The sequence below is a fragment of the Myotis myotis genome, unplaced genomic scaffold (assembly GCF_014108235.1).
Source record: "Myotis myotis isolate mMyoMyo1 unplaced genomic scaffold, mMyoMyo1.p scaffold_m19_p_7, whole genome shotgun sequence".
Lineage (NCBI taxonomy): Eukaryota > Metazoa > Chordata > Mammalia > Chiroptera > Vespertilionidae > Myotis > Myotis myotis.
Window position 1 is genome coordinate 24,515,608 of NW_023416379.1, and position 20,518 is coordinate 24,536,125.

General features: G+C 39.7%; 1 protein-coding gene across 11 annotated transcripts in view; it reads right to left on the minus strand.

Annotated features, from left to right (window-relative positions):
• Positions 1-20,518, minus strand: part of MAP7 (microtubule associated protein 7) — a 140,257-nt gene that overhangs the window by 62,941 nt on the left and 56,798 nt on the right. Inside the window, exon 2 of one of the 11 annotated variants that reach the window (XM_036316027.1) lies at positions 18,684-18,740. The exons of the other annotated variants lie outside the window; for them this stretch is intronic. Coding sequence (XP_036171920.1) covers positions 18,684-18,699 — 16 coding nt within the window. The 5' untranslated portion in view covers positions 18,700-18,740. The remainder of the gene's footprint in view (positions 1-18,683; positions 18,741-20,518) is intronic. 11 annotated transcript variants of the gene reach the window in all.

Sequence of the window (20,518 nt, forward strand, 5' to 3'; positions counted from 1 at the left end):
AGCAAGTACAAAATAAAATGATCAAGGTAGAAAATGGACAGTTCTTAAAGAGTCCGAATAAGCAGTGGAGTCCGTTTTAAATATCAGTTTTGCAAAGAAATGTGACTGTAACTTTAATTCCGTATTAGTTGCCTGAATGAATTTAATCTGTGAAATAAAGACACATATACACAACTGCAGAATATCAATAATTAATCATTCCTCCTCTGCAGAAAATATAGTAAATACTTAGCTTTAAACTTTCTTATGTAAACTCTGAAACACTAAATAGGAATGAGTGATAAATAATGAAAGGGCACATTTATTCCAATTCATTTCACGTTACCACTGAACATTTAACTTACAGGTGGTTGAAAATTATGGGCCAACCCAGTCTCACATGCTGCTCTATGCTGCAGTCATTTCTACATTTCTCCTCTCTCACTGGAACACCAGCCTCACCCTCACTCCAACTATTTAAATACAATCTGTCTTTTTTTCTTAAAAAAATGAAACAAAACACCTTGAATTGGTCGTCACAAAATAGTCACGGGGATGTAAAGTACAGCGTAGGGAATATAGTCAATAATATTATATTGACTATGTACAGTGCCAGATGGATACTTTAAATATCAGGGGAACACTTTGCAAAGTATATGATTGTCTAACCATTACGCTTATACCTGAAACCAAAACAAAATAAGACTGAATGAAAAGTGAAATTGAAAAGTAAAAAGCAGCCTTAAATTTTTAGAGCAGTTGTAGGTTTACAGAAAAACTGAGCAGAAAGCATAGGGTTCCCATGTATCCCCTGTCTCCACTTGGGCACACCCCCCCCCCCCCCCCACTATAAACATTCTGCACGGAGTGGCACCTTTGTTTCAATCATTGAACCTACACTGACACGTTGTCAGGGTTCACTCTTGGTGTTCTAGGTTTTGACAAGTGCATAATGTCAGGCACCCACCATTGCAGGATCAAACAGAAGCCAATCCATTTCCCCAGCACACTTCTGACTTTTACTACACTCCAGGTCTGACACACATTGCTACGGATGATATTAAGTGGGGGGTGGGGATAGTAAAAGGCTACAGAGGACAGTGCATGAACTAGAAAGGAAAAGAACAGTGCCCATAAAACTAGATGGTGGTTAGATAATAAAAATATCTGATGTTGTGTCTTAGATAATGATGGCTTTTCATTCAGGGTGTTCATATGAAGGCTGGACACACAGAGGGATTCTCTACATGTCTCCAGTTTTTTAAAAAAATGCTTTTTATTGATTTTTAGAGAGATAGAAACATCAACCGGCTGCCTCCTACATGCCCCCTACTGGAGATCGAGCCCATAACTGGGAATGGAACTGATGACCTCTTGGTTCATGGGTCGACACTCAACCACTCAGCCACACTGGTCAGGCCAGGTTTCCAATTTCAGCACCTCCTGCATTTGGCACATCATGAATCTTACACATTCTAATTGTTTCCAGAAGTCAGAAAGCAAAACAGGTGCTGGTTCATCACATTTAAGCAAGTCAGCATTTAATAACAGGAGGAGCAGTCAGAAGGAAAAAAGTGAATAAAGCATACCAGATCAGGGTTTGAATAACATCATTTGTGATAGAAATCAGTTCCATAGTGTTTCAAACGACTTCAAAGCCAGTGGGTTTCTGTAAAGAATGTGCGGAGTTCCCAGCGCAAACCTAGTCTAGAAGAGCTCTTGGTAAGCCCCGAGCCACAGCCCTTCCTTCTAACAGCTAGGACCCTAAGGCCCCATATATGACTGCCTATCAACTGCACAGAAGGACTCAGGGGTTGGCTACAGAAGGACTAAATTAACTTCTCCATCAGCTATTCTATAAGTATCAACATAGAAGGCAATAATGCACACTTGCGTATAAAAAGAGATAAAAATAAAACTTTCAATTTTGCTTAATTTTAATTTAAAAATAACATTAGATTTTTTTATATTATAGAGAGACTATGAAGATAAAAATTTGGAAAAACCCAGAATTCCATCACCCAGATAACCTGCTTATTCTTTTTATCTTAAAAAAGAAATGCCTTTTATGTGGTTAGGAAATTCAAATAGTACATAAAGTTGTAAGATAAAAAGAAAAAGTTTCTTCCCTCCCTCCTTTATTTCTGGAAGAAAAAAAACAGTTTCGATGTATATATACATTTGCTTTCTGTTTATTCAAAACATCATGCTACTTGCTCTTCTGTCCTTTTCTTTTCTCATTCGTTAATCCTACTTGGCCTACTTTTCAAGTTCCTTCTTTAATTACACTGCATTTCATCATTTCCAATACATGTCCGCAGTAACCAGATATCCCTGTCTCGCCTTCTCTGTAACGTTAAGTCCTCTGAGTCTTCATCGAAGTGTGCGAGGGGACCCCGCCCTGGACTGAGTGTGGTTCACCTCCCTGTCTCCACGCCAGCACCTCATCCCGGTGTATGAATCTGTTGCAGTTGGGGCCGCTCTGCTTCTGCCAGTCTGGACTCCACTGAGAAGGCAACCTCTTCTAAGGGAAAGGACTACAAAGAAACTCCAAGAGGCTTTACCTTCCTGGGGGATAGGGTCATGTGAACAAAGGCAGGAATGGGATCCGCAAGGAGCCGCAATGTTAGAACTGAATCAGAAGCTTAAAAACTAGGTTTGTTCCACGTGGATACATTTCCCACTTCTTCCTCTCTCCGTTTTGCAAGCCAAACCTGTATCGGTTCAAGCTGCGGCTTCTGCCAACTGATGGGAGACGCTGTGGGCTGGGCTGAGGATGAATTGCTTCTCTGGCATCTTCTCTGCTTAGGAAATGGAGCAGCACAGCACAAGGGTGGAACACTTCCCGGCCACCTCTGTGACCCTTCAAAGCCAGAATCATAGGCTGCTGAGCCTGGGGGTGAGCAGAAGAGCAGAACTCTGACCACCTGGAGAAGAAGGCTGGTGCCACCCACATGGACGGACAGTGCTGACTCCCACTGAGCAGCTCTCTGCAGAGGCTGTATTGGGCCTCTCACTGCTAGGGACTTTCACGGGTATGCAGTTTGTGGTCTGAGAATCCTGTCGGAGCTATTAAATAATTAAGACTATCATCCTGGAATGCCAAGAAATGTGACTAAGCCCGGATTTTGCTATGCTCAGAGTGGCAACCAGCGACTCAGTATCGGGCCAGGAAAAGGGATTTAAGTCACAACGCATTCCTCCAATCTTCTATGGGATAAGTAAAAGCACGATTTAAAACATGTTCTGTTCTCTCTTTTTTATTACTTTCTACTAGACATGGCATGTTATTTATTCAGTTTCTTCCATTTGCTACACTCCAAATGTCCCCAAATAGAGGATCTCAAATTTTGGAACCTGTCAAATATCTAAATGTAGTAACAAGCGAAAACAAAACAAACAAAAGGAAAGGATCCCAGTCTGAAAACAAGAGAGCGGGTTTACAGGGCCCTGCCAACTCTCAAAAGCACAAAGACGACAGTGTGGCAGGCGTCACACCCTGGCACACAGTATCGGGCCAGACGGAAAGGCTCTCTGCAAAAGGACAGAGCACTGATGGCTATTCGGTTTGCAGACTGCAACTTAGATGCTCAGTTTCCAATAGGTATGCTTACTTGAAGTAGGCTACAGCCATTTCAAACAGGAGAATACAACTACGAAACCTAAGTCTGCCTAAACTATAGATAGCTCCTTCAGGGTCCACATAGAGCGAAGCCACACCTGAGCTGATAATCTGACTCCTTTCTTCTAAGTGCTTCTGGAATGCATTTAACATGACCATTTCTCACTTGACAACCTCCACTTGAGAGTTGGTAGCTATTGTAGTTAGAAAAGCCAGAAAGAGGGTGAGGGAGACTGAGAAGGCAAACTTGTATAGACAGCTCCTCCCAGAAGAAGGGGGGAAAGTCAACAATTACCAAGAGGAGGTGGGAGGAACACAGATGTTAGTCAGACTGTTGGCCTTCCATCCCAGGGAGCACTGGACTGATCCCTGGCCTGGCCTGTCTCCCCACCCTGTTCTTTATCCAAGAACCTGCTCCTAGACAACCAGCCCTATTTTCAAAACCCCCATAAAGTCATTGTCAGACAGAACAATATTTAAAGAACTGTCTGGGTTTTCTAATGAAATGTACATGGATCTCACTATAATCTTCGAGGGTCCCCTCAAACCTGCCACCTTTCCTGGACACACCAGAGAAGTATTTGAATGACATAGCAATATGGTTTTTCTTCTTCTTTTTGATTCTTTATTATTGCAATATGGTTTCTTTTAGTTGACAAATGAAACCCAAGCCCATGACTTCTCCAAACTTTTTTGTTATTCTACTTCCTTTGACTGGAAATCAAACCCACAACCTTGATGTATTGGGACGATGCTCTAACCAACTGAGCTACCTGCCAGGGCTTCTACCTCCTTGGTTTTATAGCAGTGAAAAACCTAAGAAAGTTTTCACAAGAGAGTGTACTCTCTGTAAATAGTGAGGCAGGGAGAGGCTGCGATACTGAGCTTGATTTCCATGTACATGGATGAAGGAGAAAAATTATAGTTCAGTGAGGACGAGGTAGGAAGAAGGAATTAGGAGAGAGAGAATCAGCTTTCGAAATGGAATATGATCAATTTGAGGTTACAGAACAGTATTATTAAGATAGGCGTTTAAAAACTGTTGAATGAATAATTCTGAACATTTTCTTTTAAAGAGATTCCATAATAACATTCATAATAATAAAAGCGTAATATGTTAATTAGACTGGATGTCCTTCTGGACGACCTTCTAAACAAAGCTGGGGTGCAAGAGACCCTGGGTCCCAGGTGCCTGCCAGCAGCAAGAGCAGCGGTTCTCAACCTGTGGGGTCGCGACCCCTTTGGGGGTCGAACGACCCTTTCCCAGGGGTCACCTAAGACCATCGGAAAACACATATATAATTACATATTGTTTTTGTGATTAATCACTATGCTTTAATTATGTTCAATTTGTAACAATGAAATTAGGGGTCACCACAACATGAGGAACTGTATTAAAGGTTTGCAGCATTAGGAAGGTTGAGAACCACTGAGCTAGAGGGAAGCCCAGGTCCCAGGTGCCAGAGGGAAGCTGGTGCTGGCAGCAGGGGGAAGGAAGGCCTACTCTTGCATGAATTTCATGCATCGGGCCTCTAGTTACTACATAACAGGTTAAATGGGCTTTTGTGGGTTATCAGTTGCACATGTAATATTCTTATGATGTGAATATGTGTTTCATCTTTCAAACATCCAACTTATAAGTGATCTTCTGGAACACAACCCATATATCATTGAAAATTTCCATTTCTTTAAAACACTACAAAGTCTGGTAAATATGTATAAGGTGAGGGTCACAGGTAGACATTAGAGATAGTTGAGAATGGAAGTTCATTTAATAAATAAGTATAATTAGACATTTAGACTTAAAAATATCTTGTCTTAGAAACAGTTATTCATATGTTCCCCAAATTAGTACCTCTGGATATGCAATTTAATTTTCTTTAGGCAAGATTTTCTGGCAGGCAAGCTGATCTTAACTTTGCAAACAAATATTCAGTAACAAAAGTATGGTAACCACTGATGCATGACAAAACTTGATTTTTCTTATGTCTAAAAGATGACCTTTTTCATATCTAAAAACACTGGACAAGCATTTACTACACCTCAAAGCAGAAATGGGGAAGTTGAAAGGGATAGTTGACACTTATCTCATTAGTGAGAGTTGTATTTCACAAGGAAACATTGACCTTCTCTTTCTATAACTCATACCAAATTGATTTTAGAACATCTTAAGTCGTAAAAAAATTCACATTAAAGCAGTACATGGACACTGCTCTTCAGAATGATAAAATTAATGTGTGACCACGTAAAAATTGTGGTCTTTGCATTGAATAACCAGTTATATATAATTTTTGCTGTATTAACATCTATGTCCTATAATACATGAGCCTCAACTATATGAGCATTAGTGGCATGAAAGTATAACTCCATCCACTATATAGAGAGATAGAACTAAATGCAAATGACGTCATTATGTTTCATCTTCATCATCAAGGTTGCTTTTCTTTTCTTTTGTTGTTGCTGTTAATCCTCACCTGAGGATATTTTTTCCACTGATTTTTAGGAGGGAGGGGGAAGAGGGAGAGAGAAAGAAACATGGATATGAGAGACTTACATGGATTGGTTGCCTCCCGCCAACTGAGGCTGGAGATCAAATCTGCAACCCAGGTGTGTGCCCTCGACTGGGAATCAAACCCAATGACCCTTGGATGTACAGGCCAACATCTAATCACTGAGCCATGCTGGCCAGGGCAAGGCTGATTTTTAAATCCTGCACCTGCACTTGTACTATGCTGGGCTATAGTACCAGGTGGGTTAAGCAGATTAAACAGGTGAACATCTGAGACCCCCTGGATACCTGACATTTTACTTGCTATCTGGCAGAGTAATAGCTCTATAAGAAAGAAAAATATTTTGCAATGACATAGATTGTTGTCAGAAACACTTGCTTACGGAAGGTACATTCTATTGTCTTCAGCTTCAGCAAAGAACTGCCTTGTTGCCCCTCTCCTTCCTCTCTCCACTGACTGACTTTAAAGCTGTCGGGTCCATGTTGGAGGTGCTGCTGCTTCCGATCAGAGTGAGACTTGCATGATGAGAACATAATTAGCCCCCTTGGACTCTTTGGTAAGTGAACTGGATAAGGTCTGGAGTCACTCTCAAGAGGCCTGTATGTGTTTCAGCTTTCAAACAGCCCATTTACAAATGGCTGCGCATCTCAGCACTCACCCAGTGCAGACAGAGGGGGAAGTTCCTTCCAACCTCCATGCCAGAGCCCTTGGTCCACTTCACAGAGGTGCCCAGAGGCCAGCAGCTGTGTTCCTAAGAATCTAGTTAGCTGATATATCACCATGTGGCGCAACTCTTCCCCTGGAGCCCTGCCAGCACCATCTCTGTGAGCACGTCCCTAAAACTCGCTGCTTCTTCAGCAATCAAACGTGCTGGGCTATAAAAATACCAATACTGATCTGACTTACAGAAGTTTGAGGTCATTAGCTAAGACTGCATAAAAGAAGAACAGCTTCATCTAAATTTTTATAGATACAGACAGAATTCATAGCGCCTTCAGAGAGGTCTACAAAACATCCGCTGACAATACATGTTAGTTTCCTTTGATCTGGTAATTGTTCTAAACCAGCTTTAAACGCTTGTTCGTTCTTATTTCACAGTGAAAAAAACCTAAGCCCTTTTATAAAACCCAACTTTAACAAAAGTTCAGGCTGAATTATAAAAGCTAGAAAAACAATCCTAATACTATAAAATGTTTAAAATGTTAATTGTAAATCTTTAGGCAGGCAGGAGGTGCAGGGTTCAGAGGAGAGGGGCGAGGGGGTGGGACACAGGGGGAAAAAAATTATAAATCTTTATATTTTGGTTTTAGATTATTATAAACTTTCTTAGATTATTTAAAACCATGCTTCAAATTCTAAATTGTTAAGTCCAATTTAGTTTCTACTACTTCTACTCATTCAACTCCTGCTCAGCAGGCTTTGAGTCTCCTCTCTCTAGTATCAGAGTAACTCAATAACAGAGGAAAAGACATAACTCTACAACGCCAAAAGAACACTCAGAACCAACACCGTAAAATGGGAGAAACACAGACTGCTCATTATAAAATCCAAGCTTGAGAAAGGAAATGAGACAGCAGAGCCACTGTATAGGAAAACATTTAATATTAGTAACAAAAGCATTTAAATTGTGAGAGCCATTTACCAAGCCCCATCTAATATATATAACAAGCACTATGCTAGAGACTTTATATACATCACATCTAATTTCTATGGTCACCTTGCAAAATAGGCAATTAGCACCCCCATGTTCACTGAAAACATAGAGACAGAGAATAAGAAGTGATCAGAACAGGGTATCTGGTTTGATTCCAGAATGTGTGGTTTCCATTCACGGTGCTGATCTTGGATAAAAACGGTTAGACAAACTCACCTGCTGGACTACCTAGAGAATAACTGAGACCTGGTCCAGGGGCCCAAGGGCAGACCAGTGGCTTTTTTTATTTTGTTTGTTTGTTTTTTATCTGATGAAAGAAAGCAACTATAGGTCTTGGGCTTCTGATGACCTCTTTTGACCCTTGAGAACATCTGTGTCTGCCCTGTGAAAGGTCAACCATGCATGTCCAAACACACCTAAAGTCACAGCAGTTGTACTGTTTCACAGTATTTCATAATACTAGTAAATACATAATAGAGCCACTGGTAGTTTTAAAGAGAAATTGAGAGGTCTCCGAGACTACCGAAATAGAAGCAGGACCTTCAGTGAAATTAGAGAAAATCCACTTGGGATGGAAACTGTGTCTTTCTCTTTTTCTTACATCTCCCCCTCCCAGCTTAATTAAAAGGTATAAAATGGAGAGAACAATAAGCAATTCTCATAGTAATCTGATAGTAAATACAAGATAAATGTTTCAAGCACTTTCTCTGCCAAAATCCAGGCAATAGAGCACAGTTGATAAATGCAGCTCAGTCTTAAACTGTACTAAATTGTATTTCATCAAAGCCAGACATTAATTTTATGTTCAATGGCACTGTTGATAAGTTAATACCTAAAATTGTACAGCAGTTCTTCAAATACCATTCCTTTGTTATAACACTGATAAAATGCCCTAGGAACTAAGTCTCATTTATACCAATTAAAGTATGGTAAAATTTGTTTCCTTATATGTCAGTTGCAGAACCTATTGATGATGTAACTGAGGTCTTAATATGCAGGATGCATGAAATCTCCACCATGCACCTGGAAGCCTCAGGCCTGTGCTCTTATATTCTAGAAATAAAAGTAACATGAGTCCATGACCACACCTCCTTTTAATCTCCTTTCAAAATAAAATACAACTCTTTCAGGCTCTATATTTCACTTCCCTCTAAGTTTACGGCACTGCCATAAGAAGTTGATTTTTTTTCTAGCACAGAATTAAGCTAGGGTTATATTAATAGCTGAGTGGACGTAAGTGACTTTTTTTTTTTTTTTAAACAGTGTAGGCCTGGAAAAATAGAAATGTTGGCAAGACAAGTAATACAATGGCAAGTGTGAGTCAGGGGCCAATGTACAGACATAAATAGGGACTAGCTGGCTTAGCAATCAGCTTCACACCTGGCCTCGCTCTGGCTAGGAAGGGTATCTTGGACCGATGGCCAGTCTAATATTGTCTGATTCAGTTTGGACTTAGTTTATTATAATGAGCTGTTGGTCTGGCTGAGCAGGTTAGCTTGGCTGGTTAGAGCAGGAGCCTGAAGGCCAAAGCATGATCTCTTTGCTGCCTTGGCAGTGCGTGGTCACGGACAAGTACAATGAAGAATGGGTGAGAGGTGTGAACTGGGTGGTTATATATATATAATTACTCAGCAAAATATTTAATGAGCAGGCACGATTCCGGGCATAGCACCACAAAGATACTGTGCTGAGGTTAAAGTCGCCCAAGGGAGGCAGACACAGAAATAGGTAAAAGATAATGTGGTAACTACTGTGATGGAGGTATGTACAAGGTTCTATGGAAGCACAGAGAAAGGTAAGGGAGGCTTCCTGGAGCAGGAGACACCTGAGCTGACCTTGAAGAGTGAGTAGACATGGGCGGGGAGAGGGCTGTGTGTGGCACTCTGGCCAAGGAGAAGGCATGATAACCAAAAACAGAAAGGAATTTATCATCACAGGAAAAAGGGCAGAGATATGCATCAACCCTCCATCATGCCAATTAGAAAACCTCTCAACTACTTTTTATAAGTGAAAGATTGCACGTTCTCTTTATATCCTTAAAAATACTTTGCTAAAAGATAAAATTTTTCTCTCATTTGTTGCAAGGAGGAAACAACAAATAGGCTACTGCTGTTTTAAGTAGTTACAAGCTCCAAACTATGGAGTGAATCTTCCTCATTGGAATTTTTCAATCAAAATAAATCTTTTAAAATGTGACACTTAAAACAGTTCTTGTAGAACAAGCTTTCAAAGCACTTTTGTTTAAAGCAGTAAGTAGTTCTCATATGAGGATCTGTATGAAAAGTACCTATGGGCCTTTAAAACAGATGGCTGGGTCCCACCCCTACCTGCTGAACTGCAATCCTGAGGCATAAAGCTTAACTGTGTATTTTTAAATAGCTCCCTAGAGGAGTATGATGTACGTTCATGGTTTAGAACCAATGGATTACAGCGTTTAAAATGGGATTTGTCTACCCCAGGCTTAAGTGATTTTCATTCCCTGGCAAAAAAGGCAAGTCTGGATTTCTTGGGATAATAGTTTAAGGGTTGGTGGGCTTCAGCCTTCCCCTAGCGCAGCAGCCTTCAAACTGGGGTAAGCATGCTTCTAAGGGTACCTTGTCCTCTTCCCATACAAGGATTTTAACTTTGCTCCTGCTTTGGACTCCCTTGACAAAGGTCAGGCTGGGTCCCCTGTCAGGATAGTATTTTTAAACAGTGTAGGCCTGGAAAAATAGAAATCTTGATAAGACAAGTAATACAATGGCAAGTTTGAGTGTCAGGGGCTAGCTAATGTATTAAAATTGCATAATGTATTAAATTACATAAAAGGGCATAAATTAAAATACACAGCATTTAAAAAATACAGCCATATTTAAATTATATTTACAAGGTTATCAAGATGTTAAGAGGTGTATACTATGAAAATAGATGTGCTTATTTATTAACCCATTAAATAACAAAATCTAGGGACATGCCCAATAACTGCCATGGTTTCAATGCAGTGATCAGTTTAAACTGCCTTCTGAGAGACGTGAAACAATAACAATGTGATAGGAAAATATCTGACTTCTACTGATGCAAATGCTACTCTAGATTTGTTGTTCACATTCATATGAAAGGAAATGTTCAATTTCCAGGAGAGGTTACTGGAAATAAAGGTGCAATTGTTTTCCACATTCACAAACTCTGAGTTAAGGACCCTTGTGAAAGGAATACATGTACATGGAGGGTTTTAAGGGAATCAATTTCCAGATACTTTCCTAAAACCCTTTCTACCTCGCTTTTCATATTCCCCTTCTCCTACTATGATGAGAACAGCACACCACTTACGCATCCTGAGTGCTCTGAGGTTGGTGGTTCAGGGTGTAAAACCTCTGAAGTGCCCTGAGTGGTGAGAAAATGCTCTGCTCCTGCGGAGAGCAGGCAAGAAATACTATGGGAGCAGAGCCTTGCTTTATGCAAGCGAAGGGGATCAGGCTCTGCCTCCCCAAAATGCCACACTTTGGCACAATGATTATTTTGAGCTGAAGGCAAATGAGCAGGGCATAAATTTCCCTTTGTGAAAGAGACACATTTCCATTTGTAAAGTTGTTCTTCTTTCCCATAGCAGGAAGAGGAGAATGACTCATCACCAGAGACAACCTGAGTCTGCATTGTAAACCTTATTAAATAACACTTACCCACCATTAGTTTCTCTCATATATTTGCCTTCCCACAATTTACCTATCTCAGGTGCCCAAACACCTTTTCTTTTGTCTAGTCACTTCTCCACAATTTATCACCCTTAGTTAAAATCTATACTAATAAAAGAGTAATATGCTAATTAGACCAGGAGACATTCCGGAGACCTTCTGGACGTCCTTCCGGACAAAGCCATGGTGGCGGGGCTGAGGCAGAGGCGGTTAGGGGTGATCAGGCTGGCAGGGGAGGGCAGTTGGGGGCAAGCAGGCCGGCGGCGGCGTGGGGGGGGGCAGTTGGGGTGAGTAGGCTGGTGGGAGATGAGGGGCTGGGGGGGGGGGGCAGTTGGGGGCAATCAGTCTTACAGGGGTGGGCAGTTAGGAGTGATAAGGCCGGAAGGAAGGGGCAGATAGGGTTGATCAGGCCGGCAGGCAGGTGAGTGGTTAGGAGCCAGCGGTCCCGGATTGCGAGAGGGATGTCCGACTGCCGGCAGTTGGACATCCCTCGAGGGGGTCCCAGATTGGAGAGGGTGCAGGCTGGGCTGAGAGACACCCCCCCCACCTCCCGCACGAATTTCATGCACTGGGCCACTAGTGGTATAGAAGACCCTGGGTTTAACAGCCTCTTTGGGTTTTCACTTCTTTTATTTTTAAAAATATATATGTATTGATTTTAGAGAGGAAGAGGGAGAGAGAGGTGGAAACATCGATGATGAGAGGGAATCATTGATCAGCTGCCTCCTGCACGCCTTACACCCGGGACCAAGCCCACAACCCGGGCATGTGCCCTGACCAGGAATCAAACTGTGACCTCCTGATTCATAGGCCGATGCTCACCCACTGAGCCACACCAGCTGGGCTTTAATATGTCCTTTAAAAATTTGATGCCATTTTTGGATAAGCTGTAAATAGGTCCAACAAAAAAAAAAAAAAGGAAAGTAGGCATTCCCTTTATACAGGTATGACCATACCATATATCTTAAAAATAGACTTAAACAACGAACATGCTATTTATTATTGTCAGAAAGGTGGGTTAAAGCTCAAGGTGTTTGGCATTCCATGGGTGATTTTTAAGATTTCTAAAAATTTCCTCGGCCAAAATAATATTAATCATGCTACTTGGAGCTTCAATTTTTAGACTTTAATGAGTAAACATTCAGCAAATGACCTATTTAAAAATTACTCTTGAAGAAGTTTGGCCCTGCCCTCTGTTACTCTCTAGAGGCAAGATGTGCTGACTGATTAAGCATGCATCTTTGTTAGGTTTCTCAGTTTTCATGCGACTCCACTATTAATTGTCAACATAGAGTGTATGCCAGAAATGAACCACAGAGTACAAGATCTTGTACTCACTATTATTCAATAGTTAGCGCATGCTCAGTTTCAAGAAGCTATATTTCTGGAGAATATACAGTTCACTAATTCTCGTGGGTGTGTAAAATCTAAAATCTAATGCTGCATTAAGTCAAACTAACAGCTATGTAATGAGCCACATTGTCTTCTGTAAAACCTCCTTTTAAGGTCAGTCCCAACTTTAGCATATTAGATACACACACTCTAGAAAATTAATCTGTATTGTATGCACTGGATGCTCAACCTGTTTTTAATATTTTAATACTTATTTCTACACTAAATAATAGCCATGGCTAAAAAAGAACACACAAAACCTTAAGCACTTATACCAAAATCAGCATATTTTAAACTAAAATGCATACTCTCACATGTATACCCCACAAACAAATTTAAAAAAAAAATTAAATATTTCTGTTTCTTTTCTTAGAACGTCTCTTTCCTTTTTCCAATACAGCAGAAATAGGATATAAAGAGATGTGTTTTAATATTATTTCAACTAAGGCTTATACTTTACGTTTTTAAACTGTAATACTTAAGACAAAATAAAGCCTCAAAGCTTGGCTGAATAAGCATCCTTGTTTTAAAAAAATACTTATATACTTGGTGCTTTAAGAAAATTGAGAAAAATACTGTTCTTTTCATTCAATTTATCCTGAAAGTTATCACTCAAAACGTTTTAAAGCAATAACCTTCATATGTTGCTGTGCTAAAATACAATACAAAAGGGAAGGGGGAAAAGCAAGGACCCTGAGCAATTAGAAATAAGCTACGTCAAGACTTCTGAAAGAATGTGCAGATTCTGGGACTTATATAACCATGCTCTGGGATCTGTGGTGATGGGGTTCCAGGCAGGCCACCCCAAAATGTTCCACTTTGGTGTACTGATTATTTTGAAGTAGTTACTCATGAAACAGCGGGTGCAAGGACACTCTGAGCCTCCTTCATCTGCCTGAAGCGGGAAATAAATCTCATGTGAAAGGTACCCCCCCTGCTCCAGGGAGTGGAGAGGTGCCTTATCACCAGAGAGAGAAAATTCAAGGCTGAGAAGGCCGTGCAAACAAACTCTGCTTAGTTTCCTCACAATTAGTATGGGAGCCTGCGTTTCTTTGTCTTGTCAGTTCTTCATAAATTTGTTTCTTTAGAAGGTATACAAACAGCCTGCTCCAGCAATTCCTTCGATCCCAGACCTCTGTAGGCACAAAATTAAATTTGTCTTTTTTTCTCCTGTTCATCTGTCTTGTGTCAATTCAATTATTAGACCAGCTACAAAAATCTAGGAGGGAAAAAGGAAAAGTTTTCCTCCCCTACACTGAGAAACACACACGAGCTTCGCTGCAATAAGGTCCACTTGACAACACTGTTATTTAAACCTCTGTATGTGTGATGAGAGTCAATCCTTTTACAAGGCTGTGATGGTGAAAGAACAATGAATTCTCATCAAGCATTCCCATTCTACAAAACGGAGTTATAGCAATGTCTGAGAGATCCAAGATACAGAAGGAAAAGTAATAAAATAATCCTTTCAATCAGTTGTTGAGAAAGAAAGACACAACTATTCATATTTTATTACCTTGGAAGAGGTTTCATGACTAAAAGAATCCTTCTCGCCTTGGCCAGGTGGCTCAGTTAAAGCACCCTCTCATTAACCAAAAGGTTGTGGGTTCGATTCCAGGTCAGAGCACATACCTAGGTTGTGGGTCTAATATCCATACGGGAGTTAACCGATACATGTTTCTCTCTCACTTTATGCTTTTCTCTCTCTCCCCTTCTCTCTCTCTCTCTCTCTCAAAATCAATAAAAAAACATATTCTTGGGTGAGGATTAAAAAAAATTAATGAAACAATCCTTCTCCATCCATCCTTTCCAACTGCCCACTGTACCGAGTGCTTATGCCCAACGTGCTAGGCCCTGGGGATACAATGGTGGTTGGGAGCAGGCATCAGCCTGCCCACATGGGACTTAAGGCTACAGGTCATAGGCATCCACCAAATGACCACACTGATGAAGGTTACATCACAAACTGGGATAAGAACTCTGAAAGGAAAGAACAGTTCTATGGTGAATATGTAACAAAGGAGCCTGAATAAATGCTATTTAAAATCAGTGGGGCTTCCGTTAAGCCTTTGGTTCTTCCCACCAACACAATTCAGGACACAACTCTAGGAAGAAAAACAGTACAACTAAAACAACTTAGAATCCAATATTTATTTCCAAGGAGATTTCTTCATTTAATTTGTTTTTAAATAACAATTTTACCCCTATCACATCATAAATGCAGATTTTTTAATGGAATTTAATTCCCACCATGGGATACTGTACCTATCCTATTAAAATATTAAGATTTTAATACTTCAGTGTAAAATCAGTATCTTAATTAAATTCTTATTTTCAAGAGAGGCTTTTTTGGGATATACGACATTTCCCCCCCAAAGTGGCTAAATTTTCTCGGAAGAGGAGAGCTAAGTAGCACAAATCAATATCCCATTTTTTGAAGATTACTACAAAACCAGCAAGCAACTGCAAATGCATGGAGGCAAAAACCTTTCTATTTTTCTCCTGGGTATAATTTCAAATCATTCTGATGACAGCTATTGGCTGCAAGACCTGTGTACAACATTCAGCAAATTTCAACCAAGCTTAATAATTAATGAACATCCTATGTCATTAATTTATAATAAATCAAAGCTACTTTAGAGTTTTCAAATGCACTGCTTAAGATTCTTCCCAAATGTAAACTAGCTGATGGTGACAGCACTAAAATTCCTTGATTTGAATGTGTCATAATACACCTTCTGAAAATCCAGCCAGTGTTCAAGGAGGGAGTTAAGGGTTCTGGAAGCAGGCAGGCTACCGAATTACTTTCCGGAATTAGTGAGAGCTCTTCCTGCAACTAGATAGATGTGGAAATAAAGAGACTTCCTTCCCAAAACAGGAGAAAAGTTATTTTATTATTATGATTATTTTAGCCATCAGGATTCTCACCTCTTTCCTACGAGATAAATTCTGGTGAATTAATTTGTGTGTGTTTTTTATTCTTTATGTCAATGGTTCTCAACCTTTTGGCCCTTTAAGTACAGTTCCTCATGTTGTGACCCAACCATAAAATTATTTTCGTTGCTACTTCATGACTGTAATGTTGCTACTGTTATGAATTGTAATGTAAATATCTGATATGCAGGATGGTCTTAGGCGACCCCTGTGAAAGAGTCGTTCTACCGCCAAAGGGGTCTCGACCCACAGGTTGAGAACTGCTGCTTCATGTCCATATGAAGCATTTGGTTAAAAAAAAAAATTTCTTTTTAATCCTCATCCAAGGATATTTTTTGCATTGATTTTTTTAGAGAGAGTTGAGGAGAGGGAGGAGGGGGAGACAGAGAGAGAGAGAGAGAGAGAGAGAGAGAGTGAGAGAGAGAGATGAATGTGAGAGAGACACATCAATTGTTTTGCCTCCTTCACACGCCCCGACCAGGGCCAAGGATGGAGCCTGCAACCGAGGTATGTGCCCTTAACAGGGAATTGAATCCAAGACCCTTCAGTCTTTGGGCCAATGCTCTAACCACCGAGCAACCAGCCAGGGCTGGTCAAAAATTTTTACTGCATTTGGTAAAATAATGAACTTTAAAATAAAATAAGTAAACTGGGTGAAAAAACAGCTTCAGAACATTCAGCCTAAATAATTTATTATTGCTACTTATGCCAACAAAGACAGACCATGTGATTTTAACTGTAACTAGTGACAGAGAGAAACCTTATTACATTAACCCTTAGCTTCCATTAGTTGTCTCTCTGTAGTTCCTAGTACCTCCCCACAATTTGTTGTTCCCTGAAGCCCTGATCCCTGTTTCCTTTGTTAAAATTCACTTCTTTTCTGTGAACTCCTAGGCACGTAGAAATGAATAAAAAAGTGTGCCTTTTCTCTTGTTCATCTGTCCTTTGTTAATTTACTTCACAGGCTGCCAGGCACTTAACCAAAGAGAGTGAAGGAAAAGTTTTTTTCTCCCCAACAACTACTTAGAACTGTAAAAGAGCAACAATAGTCAATGAGGGGAAATTCTTCCATGGATTATTACCTAATTAGTAAAAATAAAGGTACTAAAATAAAAGTAGGCTGTACCATGAATAACTGCTCATAATATAACAATAAAAATTATTAGATTTTAAATATATGAACTGATACTGAAAGGGAATACACAAAAATTGCTAAAGGTACATTAGGATGACAAGATTATGGTGATTTTCCTTTCCTGTTTTTGCCAAACTTTCTGGAATGCTTTGTTAAACATTGAGAATTTCAGATATAAAAAAAAAAATTCAGAAGCATGCTTACAAAAAGATGATTGAAAAATAGTTATTTTTGTCACTAGAAATCGGTTTATCTCCCTAATTCTTGACCAAAAAACATTTACATATCACAGAAAACGAAAGGAAACAAGTCTGTCCTGCTGTTTTTCATTTCAAAGATTGTCTGAGTTCTTCGAGGTAGAAAGGGTCCTCCGTCTCATCCCTACCTTTTATTACAAGCAAATTTACCATTTCCTGGGTGGTGACTTGTAGAACCTGGCCTCATCCAGCATCATGAACCACAGAGCTCATCCCTTGCTGTGAGGGAGCTGACTTAACACACACCACAGCAAAGCAAAGTCCAAGATTTATCACAGAATTAAAAAATATATATATTAACTGCTCTAAACGTACAGCACAATTAATAGCTCCTGAAGAACACAGCTCTTCTCTAGACCTCATTTCCATTTCACGCATTCTAAGGTGTGTGCACCTCTTAGGTTCCCATGACAGAAATTCTTTCTTTATGTTTTTTTGTTAATCCTCACCCGAAGATATTTTTTCCATTGATTTTTAGAGAGAATGGAAAGGAGGGAGGAAGGGGGAGAGGGAGAGGCAGAGAGAGAGAAACACTGATGTGAGAGCGACATATTGACTGGTTGCCTCCCCCATGTGCCCTGACAGGGGCCGGGGATCCAACCTGTAACCCAGGTACATGCCCTTGACTGGGAATCAAACCCAGGACCCTTTGATATGTGGGCCACTGCTCTAACCACTGAGCACACAGGTCAGGGCACAAGGTTTCTTCAATCAACTTAGTTGCTGTTGGTTACAGCCGGTATGAAGTCTACGAAAAGTCTAAAACACTATACAAAATTGACACAACTGCCTGGCCGGTGTTGCTCAGTGGTTGAGCATCGACCTATGAACCAGGAAGTCATGGTTCAATTCCTGGTCTGGGCACATGCCTGGGTTGTGAGCTAGATTCCCAGTGGGGGGCATGCCTGAGCAGATGATCAATGATTCTCTCTCATCAGTGATGTTTTTATCTGTCTCTCCCTCTCTCTTCCTCTCTGAAATCAATAAAAATATATTTTAAGAAAGCAACAGAAAAAAACCCTGACACAACAGAGAGTTACCTTAAAGGCCCCATCTTATTCCTAACACAAACTGCACACCTTTAAGGATATTTAAGAAAATACATAAATATTTAAGAATATACTTAAGAATGTTTTACAAATATGCCAAACTCCATATATTTGATAACTAAGAGAACTCTCACATTTGTATAGATATACTCATGTATGTAAACAGCTTTCGTTTAGTTCTTGATGTTTTCACCTAATTTGAACCCAACTAAAATTCCTGAATGACACACTGTGACCGTGACTATTGACTAGTATTAATAGCCCTGAATTATAAAAGCATCATACTTAAATGCTTCCATATTTAAATTATGTATTTTGATTATCAGAAATACAAAATTCAAATATTCAAAGCAAGAAGTCTTGAAAAATGTTAAACTTTGACTCAGTACTTTTGTAACTCTTGTGTTACAGAAAACCATGAAAACTCGGCATTGTTAATCTTAGATCAAGCAAGTGGAAAGCTTAAATATTAACTTTTACCTTCTTGGTTCTCCATCACATGTTACTTGCTGTTAAGGCAGTGTTATTTCATTCTGTCTGCGATAAGAAACCAAGAAAAATTTGTATAATATATCAGATTATGATCCAGAAATGGATTATGGCACTATCTTTTTAAATAGAATAGGTCTTGTAGAATAGTGCCTTCTAATTAAGAATGATTCTCATGTATTAAAAACTTAACCTATGTTTTGAAACTGGCCTATAGGTCAACTGCAAGTTATTTATTCATGTCACCTTGAGGTTCTGATAAGAAAAACAGTATAATGTCAAGATAGAACACCAACACTTACAAATTTTGGTTGAGACAATATTCACCAGACATTGTGAATGACTCAGTGAAATGCTACGAAAGAGGATTGGTGGCTTTCAATGTGTGATTGCATTTTAAGTGATAAGTGGTAAATCTTGGAAATTGAAATTAACATCTTTAGATTTGTGACAATGTGTTACTACCTTAATGCCCTTCTTATTGAAGTTTGCCTCTGTTCTTTCATTTTATTTCTAGAACATATCCAGCAGATTTTTATCTCTGAACCTGAGCAACTCTGGTTGGACAGCGTAGAAGATTTACTCGCAACACACATTTCCTAGAAAGAGAATTTTTCACTTCTGTCCTTGATACGCCCCTGCCAGTGCTCTTTCCGTATGAATATGTGTATTTTGTTATAAAGGAGGAAGCTACTCCATTTAACCTAAGATACTTTGAACTCTCAGGAGGTTTAGGCAAGTGAATGATGGTACTGAAAAGTTCAATTGCATTAATGCTTATTTCAAAGATCACCCAATCTAAATATTATCAGGCTCAGAAAAGTAAAAGTTATGGAACATCAGAGAAGCATTTTCTCTGGATAAATTTCTACCAGATTTTTATACAGAGTAAAGTGGCCAATTAATATATTTTTAGAAGTTTGATCCTATATCATTTAAAAGGCAAATCGTATACCGAATGATATGTATAGAGAATGAATAACCACAACCATGATGGTCATTTACTGGACATCTATTATGTTCCAGACTGTACCAGATGTGCTAAACACTGTCTCATCCATGTAGTCTTCACAGTGAGCCTGCATGGTAAGCAATATCCTCCCCACTGCACGGAGATGAAAGCCAAGGCTCAAAAAAGTGAAGCAATTTGTCTAAGGTTAATGTCTAAATTGTGAATAAAATCCACATCGATTTGACATTAAAACCTAGTATCTTAACCACCATGCTACAGTATTTTCTAAAAATATTTTTTCTAAACATGGCATTACAAATGTCCATAGTCTTTTTACTGTTTTGGTTTCTGCCCCCACCCCACCCTCCGTTAATGGTATTTTGACAAATATATAATGTATTTAAAGTCATAGAGGTTTTTTTTAAAAAATATATTTTATTGATTTTTTACAGAGAGGAAGGGAGAGAGATAGAGAGTTAGAAACATCGATGAGAGAGAAACTTTGATCAGCTGCCTCCTGCACACCTCCTACTGGGGATGTGCCCGCAACCCAGGTACATGCCCTTGACCGGAATCGAACCTGGGACCTTTCAGTCCACAGACCGGCGCTCTATCCGCTGAGCCAAACCAGTTTCGGCTGTCAAAGAGTTTTTAAATGATCATTTAAGGAAAGAACTTGCATTATTTTTTAGTTTCGAGTAAGACTATAATTTGCTGTATGGGTTAAAAGTCACTTTCTTGGTTATAAACTCACTTGACCATCTTTTTTTTGTTTTGTTTTGGTTTGGTTTTTGTTTAATCATTTGAGCATCTTCACTTGAGTTGGCAGGTATGACTATTGTCATTTTATAGGGGAGGGATGGAGCTCAGAGAG